This window comes from Phyllopteryx taeniolatus, chromosome 16 (genome assembly GCF_024500385.1).
Source record: "Phyllopteryx taeniolatus isolate TA_2022b chromosome 16, UOR_Ptae_1.2, whole genome shotgun sequence".
NCBI classification, from domain to species: Eukaryota; Metazoa; Chordata; class Actinopteri; order Syngnathiformes; family Syngnathidae; genus Phyllopteryx; species Phyllopteryx taeniolatus.
In genome coordinates, this window is record NC_084517.1 from 21476774 (window position 1) to 21490496 (window position 13723).

A 13723-nucleotide genomic window follows, 5' to 3' on the forward strand; every position below is an offset into this window, starting at 1 on the left:
CTCTGGCTCCACCCTAGTTGTCATGGCAACAAAGGCAGTATATGGGGCGAGACGAGGGCTGGCTCACTTTTTTTTGCGTGAGACGAGCCAGGCTCGAAAAAGAAAGAAATACTCCAATGGGATGTAATTCTTTGACAAAACATGTCACAGACACCTGAGACCTGTTTGAAATTGCGAGAATGCATCATGTTTCTCCTTACACCACGTCGTCGCCCTTCTATGACGGAACCGTTGAGGTTTACTGTTCCAAACCGTCCTGTGGCGAACTGGACTTAAGTGCGCTCGCTCGGTGGAGATGTGGCTTTCGACTCTTCTGCAGCGAAACTGTAAAGTAAAAAAAAAAAGAAAGAAAGACAGAAATAACACGACGTTCTTCGTCCTCCCGCTCGCTCGTGAGCCTCGGCCGACCCAAGAGGGAGCTCGGCGTGGCCCGCTGAGTCAGGAAAACGCTGTCTGGCTGCCTCTGTTCTAGCCACATGGCCTCAGCCCAAATCAAATTGATTCGAGGCTTGATATATTTCCGCTTTGGTCTGCCGCTTCTGCTTAGTCAGGTGGCGGCTTCATTTTGAGATCTGTCTGAAAGCAGAAATGTCTGAAGAAGATCAGATGTGCGCGACTCCATCACTTCCCTATTAACGTTTGCTTAAATGGGCTGAAAAAGGTGCAGAGATTGGCACAGGGAAATGTGATTCGTCAAGTCATTTAGATGGGTAGCGGAGCGTGAAGTGTTGGTTTCTATGCATTACTTCAGTACTGGTTCACTGGTAGCTGTAAGGCGCATTGTGCATTTGGGCCTTTTTGTGCTCACGTTACATTTCCTTGAATAAAACCAACCCAGTTAAAGCTCACCATTCATTCCGGTCTATCACCAAAAGAACACTATACCGACAGCGAAGCATTTAGGAGGCGGCATCGTGCCTTGCGGCTGTTTTTCTAAAGCCGGAACTGGGGCCTCAGTCAAGGTGGAAGGAATTAGGAACAGTACCAAATAGCAGTCAGTGTTAGCGCAAAACCTTCAGCCTTCTGATAGAAAGCAAAACAAATGTCAAGAAAAGCCTACCGGAGCATCTGACATCTTTTTAGCGTTAATTAGAGGCGCTTTAAACGGGGGAAGGTGCGTGCGAAAGTTGGAATGTGATCGGTGAATTCTGAACACGGCTACATCCCCAGTTATAAGGGTGTGCACACTTGTGCAATCACATTATCTCAGCTGTTTGTTTTTGCTCCGTCTCGAAAAAATAAATAAAGAATTAAAAGGATTTCAATGAAGCTGAGGACGTTATCGGTGACATTGATGGTGGAAAAAGTTTGAAAATGATTTCTCTTGGTCTCATTTTTTGGTTCCACAAAAACCTGGCATTTGGACAGGGGTGTGTAGACTTTTTATATCCACTGTGTGATAGTTCCATTGTAAACGGAGGAGCCCCTGTGTATTTTGTTGAGGGACCTTTGCCGGGAAAAATGCGTTTGAGTGGTCAAGTCCTTTTCTAAATCTCTCACACGGATATGTCATATCTCGTCGTGTTTAACCAAAGCTCACTTGGAAACAATGGAAACCATTCCGCCATATTGGCAGCGACAGCCGACAGCCTTCATGCTTCATGAATCTTAGTTCAAACTGAGCCATCACGAGACACCATCAGCAGGCTGCGTTTTACGGGCCGACTCTCGCCGAGCGCTAACGTTTACAGCGTACGAGGCGAAAGCAGCTCAGCTTTGGCGCATAATTGCATTCACCGCTACTGGCCTCGGAAAGTTCTATTCGGCGACGAGGTGTCCAAGATCATGACTCTTCATTTGTGGCGACCGCTCTCCCGCTTCCCTTGATGGGAATGTAATGAATTGCGGATGGTTCCTTTCGGGTGGCCAGCTCTGAACTGGCGTCTCGCGTAGCCAGGTGGTGTAAATATAGACTGTAATTATGGCCTCGCTCATGCTGTATTTATGGGAAATAAGACTGCGCCGGGTAATTAAGGTCTCGGTGTACGCTGCCATCTGTAATCAGTACAGCGTGTAAGAGTACGGTCATAGAGACGGTTGTATTTAGGTCGCTGGAAGACTTTTAGGCTTTGTCCCACAACTGAGAGACAGATCGAATGAATTTGCGATCATCTGGTCCCGACCGGTCTGTTTCGGTCTTTCGCAACCATGATGAGAATTCCGGGCGACATTTGGAATACCTCGAATTTGCCAGACAGATATGATCAGCGACCAACAACTGCGGCAATAAATAAAATACTCCACAGCCATGAAGATGGACTGGTCATATTCTACCACTGCCACCACGATCCACCGGTTTTGGAGAAACGTAAATGGCAGAAGACGGCCATCTGATGAAATGAATGGCGATGGCGCCAGTTGGGAACATCTCGGGTCCAGGACTGTCCTCGTGTCTGAGGAGAGGCTGATCCCACGAGAATTGTAGTCGGCGCTTGCACCGAAATGTATTCGTAGCAACACAAAGGAACCTTTGTTTTGCTGTATTTTGATTATTCGTGTACTTTTTCCTCCACCGTCTTCTTCCTTGTAGCGACCATCTTAACTTGACGACCCGATCCAAACACGTACGATACGACTTTTTCCAGATGCAAGACGTCGTTTTGATTTTCTTTTTTTTTTTAAACTTTGACTTGTGAAAATCTGACGTACGAGCACTGCAAAGGCAGTGAACTCAACTCAATTCGCAACGAGCAGCAGTTTGTCAGCTAGTGAACAATTCTTGGGAAAAAGAAGCTTCAAGCTATTTATTGCCACTCCCAGTCGAGGTTTACTGTCAAACTCACCATAGAAGGGAACAAACATAAACAGAAAGAGAATTTCACCTTGTGTACTGAAAACAGCCACACGATTTTGCAATCCACTAGCTTAATGCTAACATATAACATATTCTCAAAAATAAAACGACGAATATTACTGCAGTTTGCTGAGTCACTCGTATCTTAAGGCACCACTGTATTAGGTTTTAAGGCTATGCGCCTTACTTGGTTGATTTCTATGTTGTCTTACTGTATTTTATTGTTTTTATTTTGAGTTTGCTGACTGTTCAATTGTTTATGCAAGTGTGAGCTTGTGCGTATAGCACATGTTCCTAAAATTACAGTCCTGAAAATACCCCTCATAGTTTTGGTCCGGCGCTGGCCGCAGAGCCGTCGATCTGCGGTTGCTGGAAGAAAGGGAAGACGGAGGCTAGTGAGGGGGGTTAGGGGGGAGAGAAACAGTTTGCCGGACTTTTGGGGTCCTCGGTTCCTTCTGTTTGGCACGAGCTTCTGGTGCTCTGGGTGAAATTAGAGCGGACCACAGACTGGAATGGGTTTGGAGTACACGAGTGAGTGAAAACGGTGCAGGGCCAATGAAAAGCGTAGCGGTTTGACTCGTGTACGTAGGCCAGGAAAAAGAAGCGTTACTCCAGGTGCCGTCCTTCGTAACCCTCCGTGAGCTGCCTGGAAGGTGGCTCTTCATAGCAGATTCCTCACCTGGAAAATTACCAACTACTACATGTGTCCATGACGTCCTTAGATGAATTGGAGAGAGCGGAGCGACTCTGTCTGGGTCCGTGCTCGGCGATCTCATTGCAGGTCGCGTCACCTCCAGCCTTGCCCCCCAAAAAGAAAAAATAGCACTTGATAATAGTTTACTTTATAAAAACTTACGCTAATGACATAATTGAATACCATTCAAAATAATTCCACAATTTTTGTCGCACTTCATTAATTGAATGGCCATTGCGCTGTTCTTTCTGGCCAACCGGAGGCAGTATAAGACAGACAGATGGATATGCCGTTCATTGAGGCATCTCAACTCCTCCGAGCTCATCGGTACGGCACTAATATTAGTTGTTTTGCAGAGGATAAAGAATATACGACTGTGAGGACCGTTATATTGTCTTTCTACATTTGTTGCTGCATCATTTGTGTTCAGTTTGTTGCGTAGTGTTATACCGCTGCAACATAAATGCTAATTATCATTAAGCTAAAGGACTGAAATGCTCAGATATCGTCATGTTGACTTCCGCTGTGAGTGTTTTTATGAAGTACTTGACTCGACTTGGCATATTTTACAGCCAAATACAAGGAAGTGTGTCGGTGCAGTATGTCCAATAGACGTAAAAGCTGACATCAGTCTCGCTGAAGTTTGAAAAATACCTTTCCCAGTCGTAAAAACATTCGGTATTTTGCCGTACCCAGAAGAACACATTCCAATGAGCATTTTTACCTCCCTCAAGAAATGTGAGTGTTTACAGTTTGTAAGGCCTAATGCTAACAGTGCGGGGATGAGGAGTCAACACTGTGAAAATGTGAACTTTTATGGCAGTAGACAGGAGCACATTCCAAGAATCACAGGCTACTTAATTCCAAATTGTTCATCAAAGCCTCCATGGCGTAGCTGCACGCATTTGTACTTCATTAAATGTTCTTGAATCGTTATAGGGACAATTGACAATCAATTAGTAGTTATTTTTCAAATGTTGTTTTAATGGGCTAGGAGAATCTTTCTCTGATTATTCGGAATGCAGTTTTGTGCTATTGCGGTGGTTTGCGTGGATATCGTGTTGTTTCGTCTTCAGACAGAAAACAAGTTGAGACTGAATCAACAGTTCCTCATTCACTTAAAGAGCAATCATCAGAAGTCTTAACGATATTGATTTGGAGTCCATCCCCCACATCTTGAGTGAGTTACAAATATTTTCAATGCTCTGTGTTTTGAAAAATAGTCCAGTTTTGACTTAATACAATGCCGAAGGCGGCACGCCACCGTTAGCTTGTCTGCCTCACAGTTCTGAGGACCGCCGTCCGAATCCCGGCCCGTGCCTGCGTGGGTTTTCTCCGGGCACTCCGGTTTCCTCCCACATCCCAAAAACATGCGTGCGAGGTTGTTTGGAGACTCTAAATTGCTCGTAGGTGTGAATGTGCGCGCCAATGGTTGTTTATTTCTATGTGCCCTGCGATTGGCCGGCGACCAGTCCGGGGTGGACCCCGCCTCTCGCCCGAAGATGGCTGGGATGGGCTGCGGCACGCCCGCGACCCGCGTGAGGATGACGCGGTAGAGACGATGGATGGACAATGATGAAGAGAGAGCGTGTCAAAGACGATGACACGAAACCACGAATGTGCCGATTTCTAAATTCCCCATTCAGGGAACGGGATCCGTAGAACGTGTCGAATCGGTATCTGAACTGGTCAGTTAACATCTTCCACCGACAAAATTTCATCCCGTCGTTGGTCCCCTGGAATTACCAGCGAAAAGGCCCGAGTCAAACGTGATGAAGCCGTTCGAACGTTTTTTTTATTTGTGCGCTCTGGGCTTTCGCTCACGCGGGTGCATGCCAGCCGCCAGAGACGCGTGTGTTGTTTCTGAGCGGAGGCCTCATTAAAGTATTGGCTGCTCTTAAGGGCCTCCCAGCCCACATGTGGGTGACAGCTGGTTACAGAGATGCTTGACAATTTGCTCTTTCCTCCAGCTGCAGGCAGGACTCACCAACATGTGAATATGTCTGTCAACTGTCAGTCACACGCTTTAGTGATGGGGTCGACGTCAACAAATAGTCACTGTATATGCAATTATTATGTCGTAATTTACTGCCATGAAATAAGTATGCACCATCTGCTTGGTGCATGAGCTCATCCCACAGAGTAATGACCCCATTTACACAGTTTCCATCCTAATCTTTAGGAAGGGGAAAGAAATTAATCATGACGCTGGCATGATTTTTCACGTCATTTGGACAGACGTGCGCTTCTTTTGCAATCGTATCTGTGATTTTTTTCCAAACTTTGCACCTCTAGGGGACTATTTAAGTAGCAGGAAGAGTGGCTGCTCTCAGCCAAATCTGTGGGATGAGGTGTCAATCCGTCTCGAGCGTAATCGTCCGTCAATCAATAACAATGAAGAATGAGGTGCGGCAAGTGCTTTCAGGCAACGGTGTCTTGATATATTGGATTCTTCAGCGTTCCCACTTTTGAAGTCATCATGCCGGCTGTCGGAAAGACGGGAAATTGTTTCTGGACATTTCCGATTGGGAAAGTCACCAACTGGTACCGTAGGAGCTAAGCGGCCTTTGGCTAAGCCACGCCGCTGAAATGCAGACGGGCCAGTCTCAGCGTGCCACCGAACGGAGATATTAAGACCCTTTCTCATGTGTCGTAATGTAAGCTACACAATCTGGCGTTTTTCCATCAAATACACAAATAGTCTTTGCAAAGTAAATATCCACTTGTTGCACTCTAGTTAAAGTTTTGCCGGTTCTGTCTCAATCACTCTTACAACTAAAATGGAAACAGGTTTTCCTTCAAAACGCCTTTATGAATAACTCACCATGACTACCAGGGGCGGAGCTACGGTGTCACGACGAAGCAAGCGGCGACTCACTTTTGCCGACTTAATGACTTTTCTGATCCTCAAGTGACAGTTTTTCCAAAAAGCGATGAGCAACAAATCTAACCACTTCGGGAATCTCGACCAGGCGACCTTTTTGGAATTGAGAACTTCTTCTTGAGTCATGCGAAGGGTTACCAGTTTGATCAGAAAAATCTCGAAGTGTTTACATTTTCATATGATCACTTCCACAAAATTCCGAGGAAATCTCAATGTCCCATCATAATGAGCTTGTTTTCGAACAGGCCCGCGGTCTACTCATGGGGTCCTCGCGAGCTGCCTGGCATGGCGCCACGTTGATGACGTCCAGACTGCAAATGAATGACGCTCGGGCAAAGCTTCCACTGGCTGGCCGCAGTCGATGGGCGTGGGGTGTGGCTAATTTGCATAAGTCAGGACAGCCCCCCCCAAAACCAGCTGCTTTGAACAGGGCTGTTTCGAAAGTCTGAAAAGTCCGTTCTAACTCTCGATCGTTGGGGTATTATCATGTATTATTAAGATACCCGGGAACTGTTTTAATATTTGTTAAAGGGCTTTTTATGTCTCCTGATATTTGCTATGAGCAGTGGAATTGTTGTGTCGTGTCACTGCGGTTGGGTCAATTCAGCACTGGCAATCGACACTCGCAAAGATTTCAAAGTCCGAGGAAGACGGCTTTATCAAAATATTTTCTTTCTGTGGTGACTTCGGACAAAAAAGATATTGTGCTGTAGTGCGGGTGCAGTCTTTCTCAAGTTAAGAAAGTGGTGCACAGGTGTTCCGAGATACCTGCATTGAGGATGAATAATTGTTGTCGCCAGCCAAAGAAAGCGGGCAAACTATAACAAGAAATTAGATACAAACATGAGGGGCCCTGATACCAGCCTTACGTGTCCTTTTGCTTTCTCCCATAAATCAGGCCTTTCTCCAAGTTGGGGTTTCGTGCGACCGTTAATTAGTTTACTTTTGAGGGAATCTTGCGAGTGTGGTCATCGCGCAAACACTGAAGTCTGTTGGGAGTTCTCTGTGAAGCAATACGCCCAGTTTCAGGAAATTGAAACGCTTGTTAGCATTATGTTGACGCGGTCATTAATCAAGCAGGAAAGTCATCTACCCTCGACTCTTTTGACACAATGTGCAAATCATCAACACGCTCGCAAAACCGAATGTTATTCTTGAAGCGTCGACGTGGCACTGCAGTCTTTCAGGCTGCAAATGACACGAGCCTCTTCGGCACATCGCAGCCATCTTCAGTCAGACGAGGCCACGGGCGAACTTTGAAGATGTGACGCCCCTGTGATGTGGTCGCAGGGAGGGGAGTTCGGACCGCCAACTTTAATATCCGCTGTGCAAAATAAGCACGAGAGGGCTTGGTTGGGCAGTGGCTGAGGGGCTTTGCGGTCTTTTCGACAGTGTGGGGACGATTAACTGTGGTCCAGCCTCCCTGTATAAGGGAGCTACCCCAAGAATTATGTTTTTGTTTCGGTGCAGAGCTGGTCCGGCACGCGGATTTTCATCAGCTCCAGGTGTGGCACGCCCTTGCAGTTGTCAGCTGCCTCACTCCTTCCTCTGTCATTACCCCGCAGATCCGACGTTTAAGCTTTAAAGAACTGGCCCACATCTCTCGAGGATGCTTTCACCGCAATAACCGTCAACAAACCCCAGAGATCATCAAAAATCCAATACAGATCTCATCTGGCTCCCAAGTGCTTCTTTTGGACCCAAATCCAGTGTTCCCGGAACATGATTAGCAGGAACTTCGTATAGTGTTCTGATTCAGACCTTGACCGGTTGTCTCTGTGAGTGTCCTCTGCCAGGAGGCACGCCGCACTCCGTTCAGTCCACCCACAGTGCGGTGCAGTCGGGTCCAACCTGTTGTCCCTCCAGGGCCGTGGGAGGGGGTGAGCGCAGCCCCTGAGGATTTAGCACCATGCTTCAATAATGACGGCCCGTATGGCACTTCAGATTCACCCCAGAAAATGAATAAACACAGTATAGGTACGGACGTGCTAACTATGTTAGCCTGTGTGCCAAACCGCTGGCCTTGGTAAACCCGCGCTATTCTCTTTCACTCGGGCAATGGGTCAATCTGACTGCCCAACTTTCCATGCCTGTGACATATTGGGCAGAGTAAATGTTACCTTGAATTGTTGTCGTGCCACAGGTGGACCTGACGTCTACCTGACGTTCAGGCCACAAACCAGTTGAGAGTGGTCGTGGGTGAGCTGGTGCCTAACTCAGCTGTCTTTGGTTGGGCAAGAAGTTGGCGTACACTCTGGACTGTAGAACATTCACACTCTAATTCACCTCTCTGTACAATTTACAGTCTTCAATGCATGTTTAGGAATGTCGGAAAACCCACAGGAGAACATGCAAACTCCACACGGGAAGACCGGGACGAGATTCAAGCCCCGAACCTCAAACCCCGAACTGTGAGGCAGATGTGCTTAACACTTGTGCGCCGTAGTGCACTCCATTTTGTTGCCTCAATTGCTTCAAGACCTGATCGTCAACAGAGCTGGGTATTACGCCCAACCCTAGTACCAAGCTCCCCAATTCGTTTCCTTCTCATTAAGAGTACAGAAAAGAAGCAAATGTGTATCAAACGTTTTCTGGAGATCTCATTGTGGCTGGAATCTACGTATATTCAACTGGTGAGCGGGTTCAGTCGCTGTAGCACGAGTCCCCCCCCCCCCCCAGAGGCGCCAGGTTTTGTCTGGTGTAAGAACGGTCCACCTGGCTTATAGATACCCTCGGTAAACCTCAGCTTTACAGCGTTGTTCATTTGCTGACACAGAGGGGGAAAAACTGACCGCCTGCAAAGCAAATGTGAAGCCTAATGGCAGTAACAGCCCTCTGGGTGAATTAAAGATGTTTCAGTACGTTCCCGCTTTTTCAATGTTGTTAAAACAGAAGCCGACTGGATTGAAGCGGCATAGTGAGCTCGTTAGAGCGCCGTCTCAGTTTCATGCTGTTACAGCTGCAAGCGAGGCGTGTTGTCGTTCCCGTAGCTTCTGACCTCATGCCTCCATTTTAGACAGGAGCACGTTTAGCATGTACTGCTAGCATACTAGCTATGTGGCTTCTGAAATTTTGGGGACTTTTTTTTTTTTGACTGACATGAAAGCAAAACCGTTTGCCAGGCGATTGTCTTATGCTATTCATGATTGTGAACTGTAAGGCCCAAACCAAATTTGAATGGACCATAAAGACGGGGGGCAGGAGAAGAAGAAAGGCCCGGCGACTTCTGGAAAGACTAATCGGCCATGGATGAAAAAAACTGAGACTGATTTTAGTCTTGATGAAAGCTTGGAGGCAACAGTTAGTTCTTGGAGGAGGGGAAATTATGAGAAGAGCGGAATGATGGATCGTGAAGAGGAAATGAGAAGCAGGTTGAAGGGACTCCAGCTGGAAAACCAGTAAACTGACTCCTCTGTTCCCATTGACCCCGTAGTCACAATACAGAAGGAACAAAACATAAAAATGCTGACTTGCTTTCATGGCTGTAGAGTCAATCAATGTATAATTTCGATGATTATAGCTTTGAGCAAATAAAAAAAACCCAAATTCACCATCGCTAGAGAAAATGGAATTTTATGTCACAAACAATCAAGAAGCAATTGAAAGGATTTTAATGGAGAAATTGTCGAGGAATTTGCGAGGAAGTGTTTAATGAATCTATATAATGTATGAGTACTGAAATAAACCATATTCCAATATATTGAAATGTACCTGTAGGTTTCCTATAGCTTACATTATATATATTATTAGTATTATATATTTGAAGATAATTGCTGAGAAGATATGGTGTTCTCAATTGTGGAAATATGGCGTTTTTCATAGAGTGCCTCATTGTCATCCCCGAGTATGAGCATGTCACAGGTGGACAACGGAAGAACGAGATAAAAACGAAAAAATCGGACTTGACAGGGGCTTCACGCGGGCGTGGCCGCTCTAGAGCGCCTCATTGTCGCGATGTCCGAGAGCAGAGAGTACGTTTTTCACAATTTTTAAGCCTCATTTGATTTATTTGGCAATCATTCAAACTGTTAAGAACACTCTTCTCTGTGGTGTGTCAAATTTAGAAGACACATTTTCACTCTACGAGGACTTTAAGCTGAATTTGAATAATGTTGCTAACCATCGATCAAAAACATGACCTCAGCCAAGGACGGAGAATAAAAAAAGGACAACCTGATTTCGCATCACTCGCTGAAGATGAGCCTCACGTGAAACGCACTTGATCTTCCTTCACTAATGAATCCTCCTTTTCTGCCAAACACCCCCCCACGAGCTCGCACACAACTACGTGGAAAAAAAAAAAAGCGCGAGAGTGTCTGCAAGACGGGTTGTGATTGCTCCCAGATGTGCGCACAGACACCTGATATTCATCCCGGTGGGTGAACCAACATTCCCCGCAAGTGACACAGATGCACGTCTTGCCTTCGGGATGGTCAAAAGTAAAATACCGACGGGGGCGGATGACAGAAACAGATGGAGTGATCATTTGTGTACATTGGCCATCAAACCAACCCATAAAGATCTGATTGGCCAGACCGCTAAGTGACTTCAGCTTCCTTTTGTCTAGTCTGCCTTGGGTTTGATTATCGCATGATCTTTTCCTGTCTGTAATGGTTTTCCACAGTCTTTTTGTAGACACCTGCAGTGGTATTCCCTGATGTTTTTTTTTTTTTTTCGCTGTTCCATTCATTCATTCATTCATTTTCGATTGAAGATTTATGACGACAGAGGCTGGATACTGTTCGGCAACCTTTCCACGCACCAAGGTCCAGATGTCGTGTCCTCTGGCTGCCGCCGAGCGTTAGCTTCCCCGCGACTGAAACGTCACACCGCTTTGAACGGCAGGGGCCTTTAGCTGTTTGCTCGGGTCACATCTGAGGCCCGAGGGATGCTGTAGTGGCACAACTGGAATTGTCTGCTTCGCTGCAAGGGTTACGCATCTTCATCCCTTGTTGGGGGGAATCATTTGGGTTTTTCCTTTGAACGAGTGTCGTGCGTTTTCCCCAGTGGCCTTGGAAGCATTGTTGAGCCTTTCAGAAGTGATCGTAAATGATGATGCTTTTTACACACAGCGGAGCCTGACTAATAAAAGATTTTTGGAGCCCGTGCTGAAAAAGAAATGCGCAAGTGCTTCTTTCTGGTGGCTCCTGCAATACAAAACATCTGTAAAAAGTCTGGAGGTTTATCAATGTATCAATTTAGGGAGGTGCTCCTGTTTTGGTTAGCAACAGAGTTCAAATGGGTGTCATTAGTTATTTCTGCCTCTTTTGTTTCTGTATGGGAGAAGGGATGACGCACATGCTAACTAATTGGGTCTACTAAACGTCCTCAGCATCGCTTCGGTGCGATACACAACCACACGTTGCTTTTGGAATACAAGCCGATGTTGAACAGAGCTTGAGTAGCCGAAAATAGTCTGAGCTCATCTTGTTCCTAGTTTGGTGCGACTAGCAGCTCTGCGTCTTCTTGCCCCTGGAAGGAAATGGACCAGCAGTCCTGATGATGACCTCCTCAGTGGCGACGAATCCTCCTTCATGTCTGTTTATACGTCTGTGCTTCAACCTTCCTCCTTCCTCTTCTGATATTTTGGCCTTTTTTTGGTGTGGTCTTAGTGTAGGTCTCTCGTATACATGCGGACTATTTTTCATCTGACTCACTGCGTTCTCTCATCAAGGAGAACGTGACATCACTTACCGGCACGAGCCACAGCGGCTGCCTGCAGGCTGAAAAATGATCTCGAGTGTTTATTCAAGATTGGACTCATCGTTAACTCTGTTAGCTTTGAGGAGCAGGTGTGAGATCAGTAAATCGCATCAGTAAAATACTGCTGAATGCCTCTTAGCTAATATTTTGGGAGCACACCCAAAACCAGAAAACATAGCAGCGAGTTGGTGCCAGCTCAGACGCTGGTATGAAGGCACGGAAAAGCACAACCGAGAATTTGCCCTCGACACGTATGGTAGCTTGAAGTCTCTGTTTAGTGCAGTAAATCTAGTTTGAAACCAACAGCGCGGCCGATAAACACACAGTCAGCGGACCGCGAGGGAAAGCGTTGTCTTCTGCCCGAGTACTTCTGTTGCACCCAGATGTGCCTTCCGTGAAGAAGCACACCAGAAGGCTGCAGGCAAGAAACAAGGAAACATCTGACTGACACAAATTGAAGTCATCACACCCCTCAGGGTGTTCAAAAAATTGGAATAACACCAGGAAAAGAAGTTGTACTGCAATTCAAACCGATTGGCTGTCGACAAAGGAAGGCTGGGTAGTTTTGCAAGGCTCACACACACACTTGAACCTCGGCAATTTGAAGGCGCATCGCTGTCTTATCCAAGAAAGCGGTAGCTGGTTTTCAGGAGGGCCGCTTGGCAGCTCTTGCTCTTGCTATTTTCACAATTTTCCCCCTCGTTTATTGGCGCCGTAAAAACATGGGACATACTTGCGAGAGCGCTAATAAGCTCCTGATGTCCAGCCACACTTGCAGCCACATATGTGTTCTCATAATGACACGTGTAATTTGTGCAGGCGTCTGTTGTATGGGAACTCAATTGACTTACAGTATATCGACTGTATCATGACAAAGCACAGTATCGTGCTGATGCCCTGAGACTTTTCAAGTATTGTCAGTAAGTTTAGCTCCGCCTCCATCAAAGAGCTATTATGTGGAATTGATGGTTGCGCCGCTGTCTCATGAAGCACCCACCCATCATTGATTTTCTGTCAAACCTTCTGCTGAGCTCGAGCCTATCTCAGCCGACTTTGGCCGAGAGGTGATGTACAACCAGCCAAATAAAGTGGACCGGGCCGGACTGCGAATATTATATAATTGGATTGGGGGGAAAACAAAAAACAAAAAAACATGCAGACTTCTCCTCAGTACGATGCTGCCATTACGTTCCCTCATTTTAACACTCACTGTTGTTGTTGTTTTTTTCTTTACCCGTCACATCTCACAACGTGCGTCATTTGTTTGAAAACTGCCGATCAAAATGAGTGACAACGAAACCCAAGACTGTGCTCTGTGTACAATTAACACAGGTATGTAATGTAAGCTGAATACCAGCCGGTGGGAAAAAAACTCTTCTTTCATGGGGCAAGTCCTGTTCTGTCCAGAGACAGACAGACAGACGCACCTCTGTGGCATCTGGACTCCTCACACAACGATATCACTCAGCAACAGTCTTGAACGAGTCTCTGTCAACATTTCAAAAAGGACAAGATCAAGAGGTTGTTTGCGTTGTCTGTCTCACAGAGCGCCGCCTGCCTGCAGAACAACAAAGATTCTCGCATTCTGTGGGCCAAGGAAGACTTTCTGCTCACCACGGGCTTTGACAGGGTAAGAAGGAACTTTTGG

At 46.3% G+C, this 13723-nt stretch overlaps 1 protein-coding gene across 3 annotated transcripts in view; it reads left to right on the forward strand.

Moving 5' to 3' along the window:
- Positions 1–13723, forward strand: part of LOC133465688 (mitochondrial import inner membrane translocase subunit TIM16-like) — a 92977-nt gene that overhangs the window by 10825 nt on the left and 68429 nt on the right. For all 3 annotated transcript variants that reach the window (XM_061748721.1, XM_061748724.1, XM_061748722.1), the window contains one exon: positions 13622–13705. In XM_061748721.1, coding sequence (XP_061604705.1) covers positions 13622–13705 — 84 coding nt within the window. The remainder of the gene's footprint in view (positions 1–13621; positions 13706–13723) is intronic.